The sequence below is a fragment of the Danio aesculapii genome, chromosome 3, assembly GCF_903798145.1.
Source record: "Danio aesculapii chromosome 3, fDanAes4.1, whole genome shotgun sequence".
In the NCBI taxonomy this organism is placed as follows: domain Eukaryota; kingdom Metazoa; phylum Chordata; class Actinopteri; order Cypriniformes; family Danionidae; genus Danio; species Danio aesculapii.
Window position 1 is genome coordinate 5,486,661 of NC_079437.1, and position 19,077 is coordinate 5,505,737.

Here is a 19,077-nt window from a genome sequence, read left to right on the forward strand (position 1 = left end):
ATAATTTTGAGACCAGGCATGATCAGACGGTGTATACCAGATGTCGAATTGGACATTCTAGGTTGACGCATTCATATTTATTAAATAACGAAGAATCACCTAAATGTAATATCTGCCAGACTGCTCTTACCATCAAACATATTGTGTTGGAATGTAGAAGTTTAAATTCCATTAGACAAATTTTTATAAGGAGAGCACTTTGATGGACATTTTTAAAAAGGTTCCACCAGGAAGAGTTTTACATTATTTATCAAAAATAGAACTGGAAAATCATATTTAACTTTGAATTTTTTTTTTTTGTCAATTTGATTTCTTTATATTTTATATATTTGTCTAAGTAATTTATTTATTTATTTATTTATTTTTTATTATTATTATTATTATTTTTTTTTTTATATAATACGAATTTGTTTTTATCATGTAATAGTTTAATGTATATCCATTTGGCCACGAAATAGCCATAAGTTGCTGATGTGGCAATAAATATGTAATAAATAAATAAATACTGACAGGGTATTTGAGTGCCATCGAGTGTCCGAATGTTGTGGGACTGCTGTACAGGAATTATGATTAGGGATTATTGATCGCCAAATTTAGTTTTTATTTATACGTTTTTTAAATTTTTTTTAAGCATGGCAGTTAAACACAAACGCGGTTATGAATATAATAAAACATGTGTTTGTTTGTTATTATTGTTATTATAAATTCTTAATAATGACAAAAATACTAATTTGTGGATCTTCTTACTTCCCGGTTCAGCTTTGCTATGTCTGGTGTATTCTGGGAAATTTTCTTACCCCTTGGTTTCAAGCGTGGTCCTGAAAAACCTCAGTTCAAAGGGGTATCTATCCCTTCCCATTACCCCTACACCTTCAAGCTAAAGAGAATTGGGACACCCCTACCCCTTCACGTGAACACACAAACAAGAGGAAGGGGGAAGGGCTTAGGGGTAGAATTAGGGTTGGGCCTAAGTCGTCAAGTTCTGATGGTCATGTGATCTCAGTGTCAATGCAAGCTGACTCTAATATTTATTTAATATATTATATTATAACACACATCAAGCCTGAAATTATTCATAACACATATATGTGTGTGAATGTGTGTATACACTTAGGCCCGATCCCAATTCTACCCTTTAGCCCTTCCCCTTACACCTACCCCTCGTTTTGTGCGTGCCCGTGAAGGGGTAGGGGTGTCCCAATTCTCCTTAGCTTGAATGCGTAGGGCTAAGGGGAAGGGAAAATGAAGACTTTTCAGGACCACACTCGAAACCAAGGGGTAAGAAAATTTCCCAGAATACACCAGCCACAGCTGCACCCGGAGGTAAGGAGATCCACTAATTAGTAATTTTTGTCATTATTATGAATTTTTACAACAAACAAGCACATGTTTTAATATATTCATAACCACGTTCGTGTTTTACCATCATGATTTTTAAAAAACCCGCTAAAATAAAAGCCGCTAAATTACCAGATCTATAATCCATAATCACAACTCCTGTACAGCAGTCCCACAATATTCTGACACTCGATAACACTCAAATACCCTGTCAGAGAAGTCTAGTGTCTGGGAATGAGCTGTTTACAGTGTTTGCTATAATGTTAATGTTGTTTTTGCTGTGTTTACATGATGAATATGGCCACAGTGTAAATGCACAGTACAGTTATGATCTTATTGCCACATTATATCAATATGATAACATAATATCTGCCTTCAGTGATATCCTGAAGATAAATACCAGAAAATAACCCAACTGGAATAACTACAGAAGTCGCCATCGTCTGATATGAAGCAAGAGATCACAATGACATATGATGACGTGTGCAGGTGCTGTAGTGCTGTCCCAATTGTTAGAGGTACATTTTGAAGCCCTTCCCCTTCACACCCTGTTTTAAGGGCCAAGGGGGTAGGGGTACAAAAATAGAATTGGGATTGGGCCTTAATGTCTATTCATACTGAGAAGGATGATTATAATGAAACTATATTAGCATCTACACCAGTTCAGGGTAATATTCTGTTTATTATATGCTTTTTTATTATTTATTTTTTTGTCTGAAGCTTTAAATGCTCAAGCTGGATGAAACATGTTTTTAATATTTTATATTGTACATATGCTTAAAACTATTTTCAACAGCCATATCATTTCTGTATTGTTTATTTTAGGTCACTGTTATCATTCTGTCATCATTCTTTATTTTTATTAACAGTAAGCCTGATTAAAATGTGTTCAATTGTCATAATTTAATTAGTTTTAAATGTTCTTTGCTTAAAACAGTTGAATGAAGTTCATCAGACATTATTCTACACAGTTTATTAATCTATTTAGGTAAAGATATAATTATTTAAAAGTCTCTTAAGTGTCTGCTCTGATGGTGAGATGTGTTGTTTTGTCTTTCCCACAGGCCTGCTTTGACTGTAAACCCAGAATAATCAGCAAACGCTGGAAGGAAAATCCTTCTTTGTGTGCGAACCTAAAACCACAGCATCAGTTTGACAAGAAGAAGTATGTAGGAAAAACACCACAGGACATACAGTTGAGCTCAGAACAGTTTTAATAACTCATTTCTAATCGCTGATTTATTTTATCTTCTCCATGATGACAGCATATATTATTTGACTAGATATTCTTCAAGACACTTGTATTCAGCTTAAAGTGACATTTAAAGGCTTAACTAGGGTAATTAGGGTAAAGTTAGAGTAATTAGGCAAGTCATTGTATAACAGTGGTTTGTTCTGGAGACAATCCAAAACCAATTTTGCCAATGGGGCTAATAATATTGACCTTAAAATGGCTTTAAAACAATTAAAAACTGCTTTTATTCTAGCCGAAATAAAACAAATAAGACTTTCTCCAGAAGAAAAAATATTAAAGGAAATACTGTGAAAAATTCCTGAATCTGCTCAACATCATTCGGGAAATAATTGAAAGAATAAATGTGTTTCAGGTGTTTGGTTCATGCGTTGAAGGGCAGCTCTGTGAGTCACAGTAAGATCCGCACGCTGAGCTCTCGCTGTGTGTTTGACGTTTGTCGTCAGGAGCTCAGTCTGGCCTGCAGGAAAGGGAACAGCTGCAGCTTTGCTCACTCGCTGATGGAGCTGCAGATCTGGATTTTGCAGAGAGAGACCGGTACGCTAACTCTACACACACATATGCATTATTATAAACATTTTATTTGTTGCATATACAGTCGTGCACAGTACGATATGCAGTGAAATGCTGAAATGACCAAGATTGTCAATAAGAAAATAACTGGAATAAAATAAGCAATGAATTTTGGAAAGCTTTAGATATAGAAAATATAGCTATAGAAAATATAAAAACGTGTAGCTATACATGTATAGGAAACAAAGAAAAGTTTACTTCTAGTCATCTTTAATTAAGTTTTTTTTAAGTAAGTTTTTGACTCTTCTAAAGTAGAAAAACATGTTTTTTATATTATATAAAAACATATTATATGTATGTGCACAATATGTTTGCAGATATTTCAGAAATATGCTAAGTGAACTTTTGTTTTTCTGACAAACAATGCTGAGGTCAGATATTCTGCTTTGAGAATTTCGTGCCACAACATCTGTCTTTGTTTTGGTCTCTATAACCCGCCCACTGCCTGTTTAGCCAATTATATTTCAGCTCCCCGGGGTGCCTTGATGGAAAACAGCGTATTTCATTCATTCATTCAGAAAGGCTGTCAATATATATGGTATCGGCTGAAAATGCGTCTTTTGCAGGACAGCAGCAGCCTCTGAAATAAGATGCAGGTTCAGAGTTATAAAAGTCTACATGAGGTGGTTTTTAACTAGCAAATAATATAGGTATTACAAATGTAAACATTAGCTGAGCAGCATATTTTGTAACGTCGTGTCCTTCAACACGGGACACAACAAGATTCCAGCAACAAGCAATTTGACTATCTGCACAGATGCAGCACAACAGAAATGTTTAAATACAGCCGTTCAGAAGAGCAGAATAGTGCACTCACTTCAGTGAATTGGAAAAGATTAGAATATAATTAATAAATATTAAACCTAATTGACATTATTACAAATATATTAATCCTTGAGAAAGAGAAACCGTTTCTAAAAGAGAAATTTCAGGTGGGGTTTTGGACAAAAACTCCTTAAAAAATATTTTAATTATGTTAATCACATGATGTCGCTTGTTACCGGGTAGACTCGAGACAAGAGAGGAAATACAGCCAATCAGAGTCAGAATATCTGCAGTATTTTACACTCATTTATAGTGTTCTGAAAACCTTTTCTTATTGCCTGGATTAGATTTAGTTAAGTCATAGAAATATCTGTTACCTGTTTATTTTAATATGATCATTACGTAAATAAAATATTTTTTTTAAAACGCTAATAAAAATGGCAAGAAATATCGTTATTGTGAATACTTAACATCACATATTTGCCAATATAATAAACCTTGCCAATAAGGTTTCATTCTATAATGATTAATTCTTTACAAAAAGAGCTGTTCAAGTTTCCATTCAGTTTTCATCTGCTGAAATGTTATTTAAATAGGAAAAGTTTAGTTCTAGAGTTTAAAGTTTAGTTCTGAAGTTAATTTTTTACTATTTGTTTTGTAAAGAGTTAATTTGTAAATTATTATAATGCTTTAATTTTAAATAAATGTATATTTGCAGAAAGAAACATTGCAGAAATATTGCAATGTCCATTTTTGTGCAGTATCGTGCAGCTCTTCATTAAACAATGTAGTCTGTGTAAAAATGCTTCAGAAGGATGAACAGACAAATAACAAAAGTCTGATCATGTTTTTTTAATGAGGAACATATTCAATTTTCACTTAAAAAAGCATAAATGTTTGAGTTTTAACAATCTGTGTGTGTTTTCAGGAATCAGCCCTGAAGAAATAGTGCAAGAGTCTATAAAACACTGGAACAAACAGCGTGTGAGTATATTTCCGTTGTTATTTAATATGCTATTAATTTCTGAGTAATTTCTAAAGGTGCAGTAAGCAGCATTTGAAAGCACCATAAACAAACACACCCATAACCAGACATGACTCCGCCCCTTTGTGACATCTTGCTGTGGTTACAAGAAACGCCCCTTACTGCTGATTGGCTGAGCTGAACGTTTTGAAAATATTGCTTAGTGGAGATCTTAAGTAATAATTTGTCATCATTTGCTCAACCTAGTGTCATTTTAAACCTGATGTTTTTTTCTTTATGTGCTGCATTAATGGAGAAATTTTAAGAAATGCATTTTGTACATGACATAATGTAACACACAACATAAAGCTATAGAAAATTATTTTCATAAAAAATCCTTCCAGCTTGTGTCTTTTTTTCTATTTGTTTTGTAAATGATTAATTTGTAACTTGTTATAATGCTTTTGACTAAGTTACTGTAAATAAATGACTTATCTACTAAAACAAGTAAGGGATAACTTTTTTATTTTTGGTCATTTTAATTACAGTGGCTTATTTACATTTGCAGTTGCAGATTAGGAAGGAAAGTCTCCACTTTCCTTCCTAATCTGTAGCTGCCTCTCTGGCTATACCACTAACTGTACTCTCTCTCTCTCTCTCTCTCTCTCTCTCTCTCTCTCTCTCTCTCTCTCTCTCTCTCTCTCTCTCTCTCTCTCTCAAAAAATAAAAAATAAATAAAAATAATTTTTTTTTTTTACTAATGCTTTGCTTCTTAGACTTTACACACCTGAAACTTGTCTATAGCACTTGTTCACTGCTGCTCTTATAGTTGTGTAAATTGCTTCCTTGTCCTCATTTGTAAGTCGCTTTGGATAAAAGCATCTGCTAAATGACTAAATGTAAATGTAAATGTAAATGATGTACATGCCTTAAATACTATAAATAAATTCAACACTTCAATAAAAAACAAATATATTTAGCAGAATAAATACGTTTTTCAACCAAAGAAGTCACATTTATCAATTAAACGATTAACCATGCTTAAGAAACAATGATTTAAATGAGTCAATGACAGTATTTTGTATGAAATATTGCTAGGTAATGTTTCATGCTTTGACATATACTGTACATTTAACCTTTCTGTTTTGCAGAGTAACTCTGTTTTGCCAAGTTAGACACACATTTTAATTCATGTAAACAAACGTTGATATGAAAACCAGAATGTGATGTATTACTTAATGAAACATTACACTCTTATATACTTAGAGGATAAACTTTATGGGATATTTGAACTTATGGCAAATTGTTTTAATGCTTGACTTTAATGCTTGTATTAGCACACAGATGATCATAAAGCATGTGGGATTCTCTAAACTCATTATATTATGTCTTTGTCAGCCTGCGGTTGTGGCCTCAAGCTCACTGAACAAAATCAGCACTACTGCCAAATCAATGAGTCCAATCAAAGTGCAGGAGACCAATGGGAAGGCGGGGCCTGTACATGAGACGGGTTGTGCTGAGGCCAAGCATCACAGGCTGGAGCTGATGTTGAAGTTTGTGTGCGCTCAGTGCTGGAAGGACGGGCTGCTCAGTGAACCGGACCGAGCACTCAAATACTGCACTGCTAAAGCCAGACACAGGTACAGATGGACACACTGGATTACTGTTACTGATTACAAATGATATGGCAGAATGTGTAGCCTAGAATCTTATAGTTAGCATTTTTATGTACTCAGACTAAAATTGGATTACATTTAGATTACTTTTGCACTAACGCTTATTTGATGCCCATTACGTATGGTATAGTAACGTATGGTAGACATTTATAGTAATGTAATCTGAGTAACTTTGGATTACATTTGCACCAAGTCTTTTTTGATGCCCCATCAGTATGGAAATTTATGGTAGATATTTATAGTTATGTAAAATAAGTGCTTTTGGATTACATTTAGATTACTTTTGCGCCAACCCTTATTTGGTGTACTATATATATGTGGTATGGTAAACATTCAAAGTAAGAAATCTGAGTACTTTTGGATTACATTGTTTGATGCACGATGGTAATGGATGATAGATATTTATGCTGAACTATTCAGACTCCTTTTTGGATTACATTTAAATGTTTGCCTCATATGCATGTTATGGTAATGTATGATAGACGATTGCTGTAATGCAGTCTAAGTACTTTTGGATTACGTTTAGATTACTTTTGCACTAAACCTTATGTGATGCCTCATGTAAAGTATGGTAATGTATGGGAGACATTTATAGTAAAGTAATTTGAGTACTTTTAGATTACATTTAGATTACATTTGTGCTTAACCTTATTTGATGACTAATATGTATTGTATGGTAACGCATGGTAGTCAATAGCCGCGTTTCCACTATCGCGCCTAAAGCGAGCGAGCCAGGGCGAGCCAAGGCCAGTCGCGTTTCCACTATCACTTCCGGGGCCAAAGCGGGGCGCGCTGCGAGCAACTAGCCCGACAGTGGAAACGCGACATGATTTCGGTCTCATTTCTCAACCTCCCGGGCTATTGGCCTGGCCTGGCCCGATTAAAGCCCTGGCTCGCACTGGCCCGATAGTGGAAATGCGGCTAATAAATGTAATGTAATCTGAGTAATTTTGGATTACATTTAGACTACTTTGTGTTAACCCTTATTTGTTGCCCCATATATACTGCATGGTATACATAGTATTTATAGTGATATAAACTCAGCACTTTTGGATTACATATAGATTACTTTTGTGCTAGCTCTTGACGTCACATTTATTGAAGCAGGATAATCTTGCGCTATTTTGAATAACAGATAGAAAAAATAACTTCATTGTTTACTAGCAAGAGGCTGAACAGCTTCTGATTAAAATGCAAAGATGGACAGTTAATACTTCACAATGCTTACACTAATATACCTCAGTGTTACTGAGACTAACACAGAATAAATATAAATCACATCTTATGAGTTTAAAACACTTAATTCAAATTAATTGCATTTAGAAAAATTATAAATGTTATAAAACAATATTAAAAAAACCAATCCACAGCTACGTTCAAAACTTCATCGAAAAAACACGAAGTGCGAATGACATTATCAGTGAAAAACAACAAATGATCATTGCTAAAAGGTTTATTATGGAAAAATCTAAATGTTATAATGGAGAAAAACTGTGGACAACTTACTACCATTGGCTAAATTAGTCTGCTTGTTTCTGCTTATCCAGAGGTTCACATAATCTTGGATACAGCCCGTATTAAGAGCCAAATGTAGATGAGTCAGATAATATAATCATGTAATCCATCAAAAAATAACTAAGCTAATTACGAGTAATTTAAAAAGTAGTTTACTGTAATTACAACTACTTTATTTTTGAAATCTGATTACATAACTGAGATTAAATAATATATAATCTGTTACTATTCAGCTCAGTGAACACACACACAAGACGTGAACACTCTCGACCCGTCTCACTCTCTCCCCCTTTCTCTCTTCAGCTGGACCAAAGACAGGAGGGTTTTACTGGTCAAGTCTCACGAGAGGAAGAAATGGGTCTCGGTGCGACCTTTGCCCTTTGCCAAGACATATCCTCAACAATATGACGTGAGTGAAAACAGAGAATTTTAATTTCATTTTCATACACTAGTCGTTATTTAACATCATTAAAGCAAAAATGAAGGAACATTTCCTTTTAAATCTCCTCGTTGTCACAGTTAAAGGTGAAAGCAATTATGATCATCTGAAAAAAACATGCAGTTAGATTAAATAACCACAATCACTATTTTTTGTGAAAGTGAAAGTCGCCTCTTTTGGTTTTCTATTGGATATGAGCATTTTGTATGCTGTTTATGCAGATGTGAAAAGATATTGACTCACTACCACCTCTTTCATAATGATATTATAATTGCGCCTTTCTGGATACCCAAGATCGCCTTACAACAAGCATCAACAGACAGACATACCAGAACAAATGAATAAAACTCTATATTAAACAATGACAGACAAAACTTTAAATACATGAGAGGAGTTGAAATGCAAACACATCGAGGTATAAAATAACATGGTAAAGGATCGTCTGCCTAAAAAAGATGGGTCTTAAGACGAGATTTAAAAGTGTGGAGACTATCACTGCTCCTTAGGTACATTGGACGCGAGTTCCATAGCCGAGGAGCCGCAGAGCTAAAAGATCTGGCTCCCATTGTGCTTAATCGAGTGTGAGGTGGCACTAGGGGGAAAGAGTTGGCTGATTTAAGAACACAAGAAGGGGTATAAATATGGAAAAGATCAGTGAGAGTTTAGTTTAGGGACAGGGAAGTAAAACAGTCAGTCAGGTGAATTAATACATATTTATTTATTTTTAGAAAATGGCCGTTCTTTGACTAGATAAGACCCTTATTCCTTGGCTTAGATTATGTAGAGCCGTTTGGAGGTGCATTAAATCTGCAATATAGACCTTTAATGCTTCATCACACAGATGCACCAGTTGTGTTTATATCTGAGGCGCTGTATATTAGTCATTACATTTTAATCATTAAATTATTTTAATATTAAATAAGCAATTGTATTTAACTAGACTTTTATCTAAAGTAAAACCATTTTTGGGTGAGAATGTTTGCGTTTTGAGTGTAATTCACACAGCCTGTCCTATAAAGCAGATACATTTCCCTTTATTAAGGTTAACGACTAATTAATTAATTGGTCATTAATTCAAGTGATGATTGATCAGAAGATTTTGAGGAAAATTACATCGATATTGACCCTTAAGTGGTTATTTAAAAACAGACACCTATATAATTATTGTTTATTATATGATTAAAAAGCAATAACTCGTACATCAACAATTAATAAATATAAATCTTATTATTGTAGATTACTATAAAAATATTGGTATTGTTTAATACACACTTGGAATTTTGGACAACTTTGAAAGGCTTTAATCCACTTCAGATGTTGACTACAGTATTTATATTGTTTAAAAACTCAACCATTCAGTATCAAACAGTCCATTCTGGATGTGAAGATGACATTGATTAGAAAGCAAGCTGAATCTGTGAGCTCTTCCTGCCATCTACAGTTGTGTGTTTTCGCCACAGATCTGTGCGCATGTGCTGAAGCAGCGTAAGTGCCATAACATTGGTAACTGTAGCTTCGCTCACAGTCAGGAGGAGAAGGATCTGTGGACGTACATGAAGAACAACAGCCGTGAGTGTCAAAACAAACGCAACACCCATGTTTGTCAAGTTCTGTGGTTTTGCTTTCGTTTTGAACATACAGGTGTTTTAGTGCATCTGTTCGTCATACAGAATCTACAGCCACAGAAATCTCAAAACCAATTTATCTATTTATATACTCATGTAAATATACAGTGACAGTGAAAATTATTTGTCCTTCTGTGTGTTTTTTTTTTTATATTTCCCAAATGATATTGAACAGATTCAGGAATTTTTCACAGTATGTCTGATGATATTTTTCTTCTGGAGAAAGTCTGTTTTATTTCAGCTAGAATAAAAGCAGTTTTTAATTTTTCAAAGTCAATATTATTGATATTAGGCAATATTTATTTTATATTGTCTCCAGAACAAACCATCGTTATACAATAACTTGTCTAATTACCCTAACTTTACCCTAATTAACCTAGTTAAGCCTTTAAATGTCACTTTAATCTGAATACTAGTGTCTTGAAGAATATCTAGTCTAATATTATTTACTGTCATCATGACAAATATATAATATTCTTCATAGACTAATAGACATGGTAATAAAATACAGTAATTAAATAACTTAAGTACAGTTTTAATGATGTAATTAGTCATTCATTACTTATTTTTTTAAGTAACTTACCTAACACTGGTCACAATGTCGCAATAACTGGTTAGTTTTCAGATTCATTCATTCATTCATTCATTCATTCATTCATTTTTCTTTGGCTTAGTTCCTTATTTATCAGGGGTTGCCACTGTAGAATGAACCGCCAACAATTTCAGCATATGTTTTACGCAGTAGATGCCCTTCCAGCCTCAACCCATTACTGAGAAGCACCCATACACTTTCACATTCTCTCTCACACATACACACACACACACACACACACACACGCACACGCACACGCACGCACACACACACACACACACACACACACACACACACACACACTACGGTCAATTTAATTCCTCAGTTCCCCTATAGCGCATGTGTTTGGACTGTGGGGAAAACCGGAGCACCCGGAGGAAACCCACGCCAACATGAGGAGAACATGCAAACTCCAGTCAGAAACACCAACTGATCCAGCAGGGGCTCGAACCAGTGACCTTCTTGATGTGAGGTCAAAGTGCTAACCACTGAGCCACCATGCGGCCAATTCCGGGATTAAGTAATAAAAAACCTTAGACAACTTCACAAAACTATATTTTACAAAACCTTAATATGTTTTAAAATCTCTAATGCTAGAGATGAGTTGGTCTGAATGAATGATTGGTTTAATGGATGTCACATGATCTTTGCTGCAGTCAGTGACGTGCAAGAATTGTTTGAAGTCTGGTTCTCGACGTCCAATCAGGGAAGAGACAACACTTCACCGCCTCAGCCAATAGAAGAGAAGCAGATCACCATGCCAACAGACTTTGCTGAATCAATGGTACGTCCTCACAGGTTTATTTTTATGTTACTAATCTGTGTTTGGTGTAACGAGTTATGAGTATGAAGAATCTTGTAAAGCATTCATTAATTATAGTTCAACTTGCATTATTCTTATATACATTTCCAATATTATTCTATATATATACAACTAATGCATTATGAAAATCTACAGTTGTGTTTGTTAACATTAGTTAGTGTACAAGTTAACATTAACTAAAACATTTCACTTAAATAACATGAACTAATTTGAACACAGATAAATAAATCCAGTAATAAATGGATTAGTAAATAAATTAACTAATGAACCATTATTTTAAAGGTTGGTTGTTGTAATATTGTATGTGTGTGTGTGCAGCTGGAAGGTTTCTACTGTCCTCTGTGTGGTAAACACAGTAACAGTGAGCGGCAGTGGCAGCGGCACATCTCCTCAGAGAAACACAAGCAGAGAGTGTTCAGCGGAGAGGGAGAGGACGAGAGTCTGGCCTGGTCACATCGCTTCCCCGGACGCTGTTTCTCCATCTGTCCCAGGTACACCTGCAGCAGACTTAAAGTACACATCAAATCAAAACTGACCATAATGACTTTGTTAGCCCACATTGCTAGTTTTGTGCTGAACAGTTCATCAGTGCATGTCATTAAGAAAATAAAATAGTTTGTCCTTGTAATCTAAAATTGAAATCTGCAAATGCACTTGCTGTTTGTGTTTAGTTAAATTCTCCGATTAGGCCTGTCTGAGGTAGTGGGCGGGGTTAACATACTTAACCACGCCCCTCCAGCTGTCAGTTTTGACAGCAAACAGAAATGGTGAGCAGGAGGAGTCTGTTAGGTTGTTGGGTACCTTTCAGAATGAAATGCCTACTTTACTACATCCAATCAGCTTGCAATAGAAAAAACAAGCCACGCCCACTGTTTACACTTTTAATATTCCGTTTGTCTTATAACTGTCACAATACGAACAAAAAGCCAGCCTTTAAAGTCAGTGCACATGACTAGAGTAAACCAGTACTTTTAACCCTTCATCTGTTGTTATTGAGGAATTTTTGGTGTCTTTAGCCCCTTTCACACATACAGACCTTTCTGGAAAATTACCGGCAATTTTCCGGAAAGGTCTGTATGTGTGAACAGGTTCTTTTTGAAAACACCGGTAAATTCGTTCTAGCTATTTTCCAGAAAGGGAAGTTGTAACATTAGCGGTAATTTTCCAGAATGCTGCGCTGTGTAAAACAGAGGGAAGATTGCCGGAAAGAGCGCACGCATGTCTGGAACGTGCTGACGTGAGACGTCTACTTTAGCCAATCAGAACAGTCAGACGCATTCAGATCTGTGCGGTTTATGAAAATAAAAGTCTTTGAATATACACCTTTAGCTTCCAGATGTTAGTCAGATAATGTTTATATGTTCCTTCTTAATGCTGACTGTGGAAATAATTATCGATAAGATGCTTATGATAAGCCGTTGTTTGTTTACCTTCAAGCTCTGCTTACTTTAGTTGCGTGACACGTCACATGTGCCTGTGATGTAGCCGGTGAGTGCCAGCTCACACACACATCATGAACATCTCGACATGTGAAAGTGTTTCTCTATGTTTTCATCTAAGTTGTTCACAAGACTGATCCATCCACAGAGTTTGTAATGTAATCAAATGTTTACAAATACAAGCGCAGCCGTTTAGAGCTCATTTCTGGTTAATTATGTTAGAATTTACCAATATTGTGGAATGGATGTGTGAACGGTCTTTTCCTGAAAAAATCTGTAACGTCCTCGCCTGTGTGAACAGCGTTTTTTTTTTGAAATGCCGGTATAGCCGTGCCGGAAATTTTCCAGATATTTACTGTGTGAAAGGGGCTTTTGTTTTTGTACATGATATGAAGTTGTGTATGTTTGACTTTGAATATTATCTTGTGGATGTTTGACTCTTTTCTGAATATCATATCTTAATATAAGGAAGCCATTATATTAAGGAACCAAGGAACAAGAGATGCATAGAACAGGCCAAAAAAGGAGTTACACTCCTGTACAGCCAGACATGCGCTCTTAGTCAAAGAGTAAAAACCTGTTTTCTGCTGGTATTGCAGGATGTACACAAGACCAGAACTGAATTACGCAGACCACAGCCATGAGCAAAATGAATCGTACATTGTCTTTGCCACAACTTGAAGAACTTACAACTTACAAACTGAACTACACTGTTCCTATTTACTGTGACCTTTTATATGAAGCTGCTTTGACACAATCTACATTGTATAAACGCTATACAAATAAAGGGGAATTGAATTGAAACTTAGGATGAACTGGAACTGCTAGGGGTTTAATGGAAGAAAAAAAGGTTGAGAAGATTTGATGAATGAACTGTAAGAGTGGGACTGAGGAAGAGGAGGGTTTTCTCTGCTCTGTGTAAAAAAAAACAGACAGCAAATTCATTGGTCGGTTATTACTGAACTGCTGTAACAAACTCTTCTGCCAGAACAACTTTGACTTCTTTATTTTTACGAACTCAGAAAATACGTTTTGAAAGCTCAAACAATTTTCCTCATTATCATCCTTAACCCTGTCATCTGATCAGTGAAGGGTTTTAACAGTGTGAAGGGGTATGGATGAAAATATTTTCTCAAAAAATGAAACTCCATTACTCCACCTTCACACGTCACCATGCAGAATGTGATGATTTTATCTGCGGTGCTATATTAACTCCAGAAGTACAGTAACGTTTACCCACTCCCAGTTCCAATGTTGTTTTGCTCCACATTTGATCTTTAAAAACGCTGTTCAGTTTCAGCTGAGAAGTTTCAGTATGATCCTCCTGGTTTTCCCTGTTAGACTCATGAGACAGAGGCACGAAACTGTACTGTGTATTTACACGATGCTTTTATTCATGGATGTAAACACAAGAAAACAACATCAACATTATCCCAGACATGCTGTAAAAACTCCTTGCTGCTAGATTTTTTTTGACAGACTGTCAAGTCTTGGAGTATCATTCATTCATTAATTTTCTTTTTTTAATCAGGGGTCGCCACAGCGGAATGAACCGCCAACATATCCAGCACTTGTTGTCACAGCGCATGCCCTTTTAACATTGGGAAACACCCACACATTCTTGCATTCACACACATACACTACAGCCAATTTAGCTTATTCAATTTTCCTATAGCGCATGTCTTTGGACTGTGGGGGAAACCCATGCGAACACTGGGAGTTCTCACTCCTCTATCTCATGAGGAAACGTAAGTATTTTAAGTTTTGTCAGTTTAGTGGCTAATTCGTACGAGTTCAGTCATGTGAAAATGTACGATTTTAAAAAGGAGGCGTGGCATCCAACACCACCCCTAACCCCAACCGTCATTGGGTGATAGTCGTACTATATTGTATAAATTAGATTGCACGAATTCATACGAATTAGCTACTAAATCAAAAAGTTACGAATTGCCATGAGATTACATTGGGGGAGAACATGCAAACTCCACACAGAAATCCCAACTGACCCAGCCGAGGCTCGAACCAGTGAGGCGATTGTGCTACCCAGTGCGCTACCGTGCTGCCCTCATGGAGTATCAGAATTGAAGATGTGTTGTTGGACTGTCGTGCAAGGGTTAATATCATGGACTATTGTTAGTGAATTTTACCATAAAACATAGGCTGCGTCCGAAATCGGCTACGACTCTCGAAACTGCAATCGGCGAAACTGCAGTATGTACTGCATTTGTATTTGAAGTTACTACTCGGCCATTAGAAAAGTACATTCTTTAAAGTATAAATGTTAGTATGAATGGAACTCAGATGTACTAAATCCACCATTTTGTCGTGGTCACGTGACCTACCTGCGTCAGCTTCACTCCCATTCATGAATTCTCTCACAGTGCATCATGGGATAGTGTAGCGTCCATCGGATGCGCACTTCAGAATTTTGCCGGATGTAGTAGGTCATCCGGGAATTTCTCGCATACTTCTTTTCGAATTCTTTATTTTTAGCGTACTATATAGTATGGAAGATTGTGATTTCAGATGCAGACATAATCGATGTATTAAACAGATGCTTGTTTTTAGTTAACATTTGCAAATATTAATGCAATTTGTTTTGGGTCTATTTGATCACTTGGGCTGCCATATTGCCACTGTAGCTGGTGTATTTTTGTACATTTCTGATGTAATCCATGACATCATTTTAATTTGTGTAAACTAACTCTTTAATTCACAGTGATCTGTGTCCTGATTGGCTGTGATGTTTGATTGACAGGTTGGATGATGGTTGTCCTGAAGGTGTGAGTTGTGATTTTGCTCACAGCGAGGAGGAGCTTCAGGAATGGTGTGCACGGAGGGATTTTCTGCGTAGAAGGTTGAACAAAGCCAGAGCCGACATGCTGATCTCTCCGACCGACAACGACTTTGGAAACTACAACTTCCTCCTTCAGGACGAAACACACACATGTTAATAACTGTGTCTATGAGGGTGTGTTCAGGTGAGAGTTACTGCAGGTGCTCATGTGTTTTAATGAAGCACAAAGATGTAATCTGGTGTAGGTCATCCAGACGAGACCCAGAATACCTGTTTCCAAAGTCTGTTTGTTTTACTTCATGATGTTTAAATGGAGAATTAGTTAATTATGAGAAACAGGTGAGTTGAGTTCATTAGTTTGACTCTGTCTGGAGTGAATCTGAATCTCCTGAGCTGTTTTTCTATGTGTTCATTTGGTTTATACACCAAATAAATGTTGATGTGTTAGACTGCAGACAGGAGATTTTATCTTTCAGCTGTTGACCTGCATGCAGAATTTGTCCACAACTTCAGTATGAAGAACAGACGGACATTATTTTTGTAAGTTGTTACTTGTAAGTATTGTTACTGCAGTTCTTTGCTCATAAGCGAAGTGGAGTCTGCAGATATATCAATCACATTGAGTTCATCAGTGTTTTTATGAAATTTTCTTTGTTGTAATAAATTATGCTTTCATTTGAGTTTTTAAACCACAGATTTCTGAACAGGTTAAACTCATTATATAATCCAAATGTAATGCTTCTCCATTCTGATCTCAGTATTTAAGGTTATCATTTGATGCAGTAAATCAAGGGAATCTGATCTTTGGATTAACGTTTATTTTTCATATACACAAATAAGTTAGTCATTTATTGTTACAGTCACTTAATGTTGTCTTAATCTTTTAAAGAACCAAATAAATTTGTATTTACCTATTAATGCATTGTAGTTTCACTGTTGCATACTCTCATTGTTAACAACACTCACTGTTCATGTCATATGCTGTTTAGATAATCTTGCTTAGATGCTAGTACATTAATAAATGCCTTCTGATTAATTTAATTAGTGAATTTATGTTGTCACCATGTGAAGATTACAGTCTGTGGAGATTTCATAACATGCCATGTTGTTATCTCTCAGTAGAAGTAAAGTTTACATCTACTACGGGGGATTTTACTTTGTAAATGGTTGCCATTTCATTTATTTATTTATCATTAAGATTTGTATAGGTTTCAAAAACGATGAAAAATAAATTGCAGAAACTTGGAACATTACAAAAAACGAAGGTGTTGTTACAATCTGCATAATACATTTTAATGAGGAAAGAAAGAAGAAAAAATGTAAACATATAAATAAAGTAAAAAAGAGACCAGAGAAATTATATAAGGTTATACATTGAAGCCATATTTGACTTTTAAAAGAACTATTTGTTTTTTTATGCCCATTAAAGACAAAATGTATGACTTGTAGTCAAATATAAAAAAAAAAATTGCCACAATTGGATTTTTTTATTTACACTTGTGAATAAAATCCTTACCCTTTATAATAAAAAATATTAAGAATGTACTGAACGCAAGATTTAGAGTTGTAATAAAAGAAAATTATGTCAAAAGTAATTAAACAAATATCAACATTCGTCTTTTTTGAGAGATTTTATGTATGTAAATAAAGGATTTTAAATTGGGGCGCGTACACGTATTTGTTCTACCGCGCATGCGCATCATTTCGCCTGTAACGGTCGTCATTTTTCCAGCGGACGCCAGGGACGAGGTAAGCCGTAAATCTGTACGCTGTAAATCTCGATTATATTCGGTTTTTTGGACAGTGGTGTGTTTAATACAACCTTACACGAGTACAGCGTTGTGTTTTTACGCTTTTTAACTAGGTTTAGTAAAGTAAATGTCGTTGATTTACACGTGAACAACCTGGCCTGTGGATTGAGGTAAAGTAACGTCAGGCTAACGTTAACTTTACTCGAAGTCTGAGGATAAAATTATAGTTTCCTATTTACTTTAACACTGTCTAAGACAAAATACATGATACTAATTCTTTTAACATTTTCTAAGTTTGAATTGTATGTTAGTTTTTCATTGCAAGGTCGTCGTTTGTACGCCGAACAGGAGTATGAAGTAAGCTAGCTTAGTAGCCTATTTATGGATAACGTTATATTTATTAGGCTTTTTCATTACAATCTAATTTGTACTGTATCAGCTTTGTTGTCTGTTTGATGGCTATAAATGCGAAAATATCTTTGAAGAGTGAGATTTCAGCCTCACTACTCAAAAAAGCAGTATTTTTCATGATTAATTTGCCTGTCTTTTTATATTCAAATCTCCTTGTATAACATTACAATTGATGAAACTGCAATTGTTTTATTTTTATCATGTCTTTGAGTATTTTATTTATTTTTGTCACACTGGTAACCAATCCTGTAACAGCATTTTTTGACACACAAAATTATCTTCCAATCACGTTTCTAGATCGATCAACCTGAGGGCGTGAAGACGGGACCTGCGTCATCTGGCGTCAGTGAGAGACTACACGGAGGAGATCGTCAGATGCGAAAATGCTTGAATATTGTCATAGCAAGGTAAAAATATAAATGGACACGTGAAGGTATGTTGAAAGAAACAGTACAACATCCTAAAAATGTAATGCATCTCATAAAATTGCTGAATTACAGTTTTTCAATGAAACATCTATGTAAACCTTCACCTAATGTGAAATGCACCTCAGGAAAACCATCCAGTATATATTGTAAACTACATTACACACACACAATATGGACAGGGTTCCCTTCAACCATAATCACATGAAATCAAACAGCGAGCTAATCAATGTCTAAAGACTGCTATAAATCTACAGGCAGGTAAGTTTTTATCAAGGTTGGGTCAAAAGTCTTGCAATACTGTGGCTCTACAAGACTGAACTTGGCTGAGTGCAATTAAACTTTTTTTAAAAAGTATAGTTCACCTAGAAATATCTTGAGTTTTTTTTTTATCTGTTGAACACGATTTGAAGAATGCTGAAAAGCAGCCATTGACTTCCATAGTATTTTTTGTTTCTACTATGAATGTCAACGGCTGTTTGTTTCCTACATTCTTCAGGATATCTTGTTTTAAACTCTAAGTTTACAACCACTTCAGTGTGAGCAAAAGGTCAATTTTCTTTTTTGGTAAACTGTGCCTTTAAGAAATCCTGACGTCAGATGTAAATCATAAACAAGGATGTTCATAAACATAAACTAAACCATAAACAAAGATGTCAGAAAGAGATTTCAATAAGCTCCTTTATCTTCAA

The 19,077-nt window shown here is 35.4% G+C and overlaps 1 protein-coding gene across 1 annotated transcript in view; it reads left to right on the forward strand.

The window, feature by feature from the left end:
- The window catches only part of zc3h7ba (zinc finger CCCH-type containing 7Ba), a 46,192-nt gene extending 29,197 nt beyond the window's left edge, over positions 1 to 16,995 (forward strand). The window contains exons 15-23 of the mRNA XM_056452958.1: positions 2,403 to 2,503; positions 2,946 to 3,127; positions 4,857 to 4,912; positions 6,291 to 6,532; positions 8,387 to 8,492; positions 9,983 to 10,091; positions 11,396 to 11,523; positions 11,881 to 12,053; positions 15,760 to 16,995. Of these exons, the coding sequence (XP_056308933.1) occupies positions 2,403 to 2,503; positions 2,946 to 3,127; positions 4,857 to 4,912; positions 6,291 to 6,532; positions 8,387 to 8,492; positions 9,983 to 10,091; positions 11,396 to 11,523; positions 11,881 to 12,053; positions 15,760 to 15,955 (1,293 nt within the window). The 3' untranslated portion in view covers positions 15,956 to 16,995. The remainder of the gene's footprint in view (positions 1 to 2,402; positions 2,504 to 2,945; positions 3,128 to 4,856; positions 4,913 to 6,290; positions 6,533 to 8,386; positions 8,493 to 9,982; positions 10,092 to 11,395; positions 11,524 to 11,880; positions 12,054 to 15,759) is intronic.
- Positions 16,996 to 19,077: the final 2,082 nt, after the last annotated feature.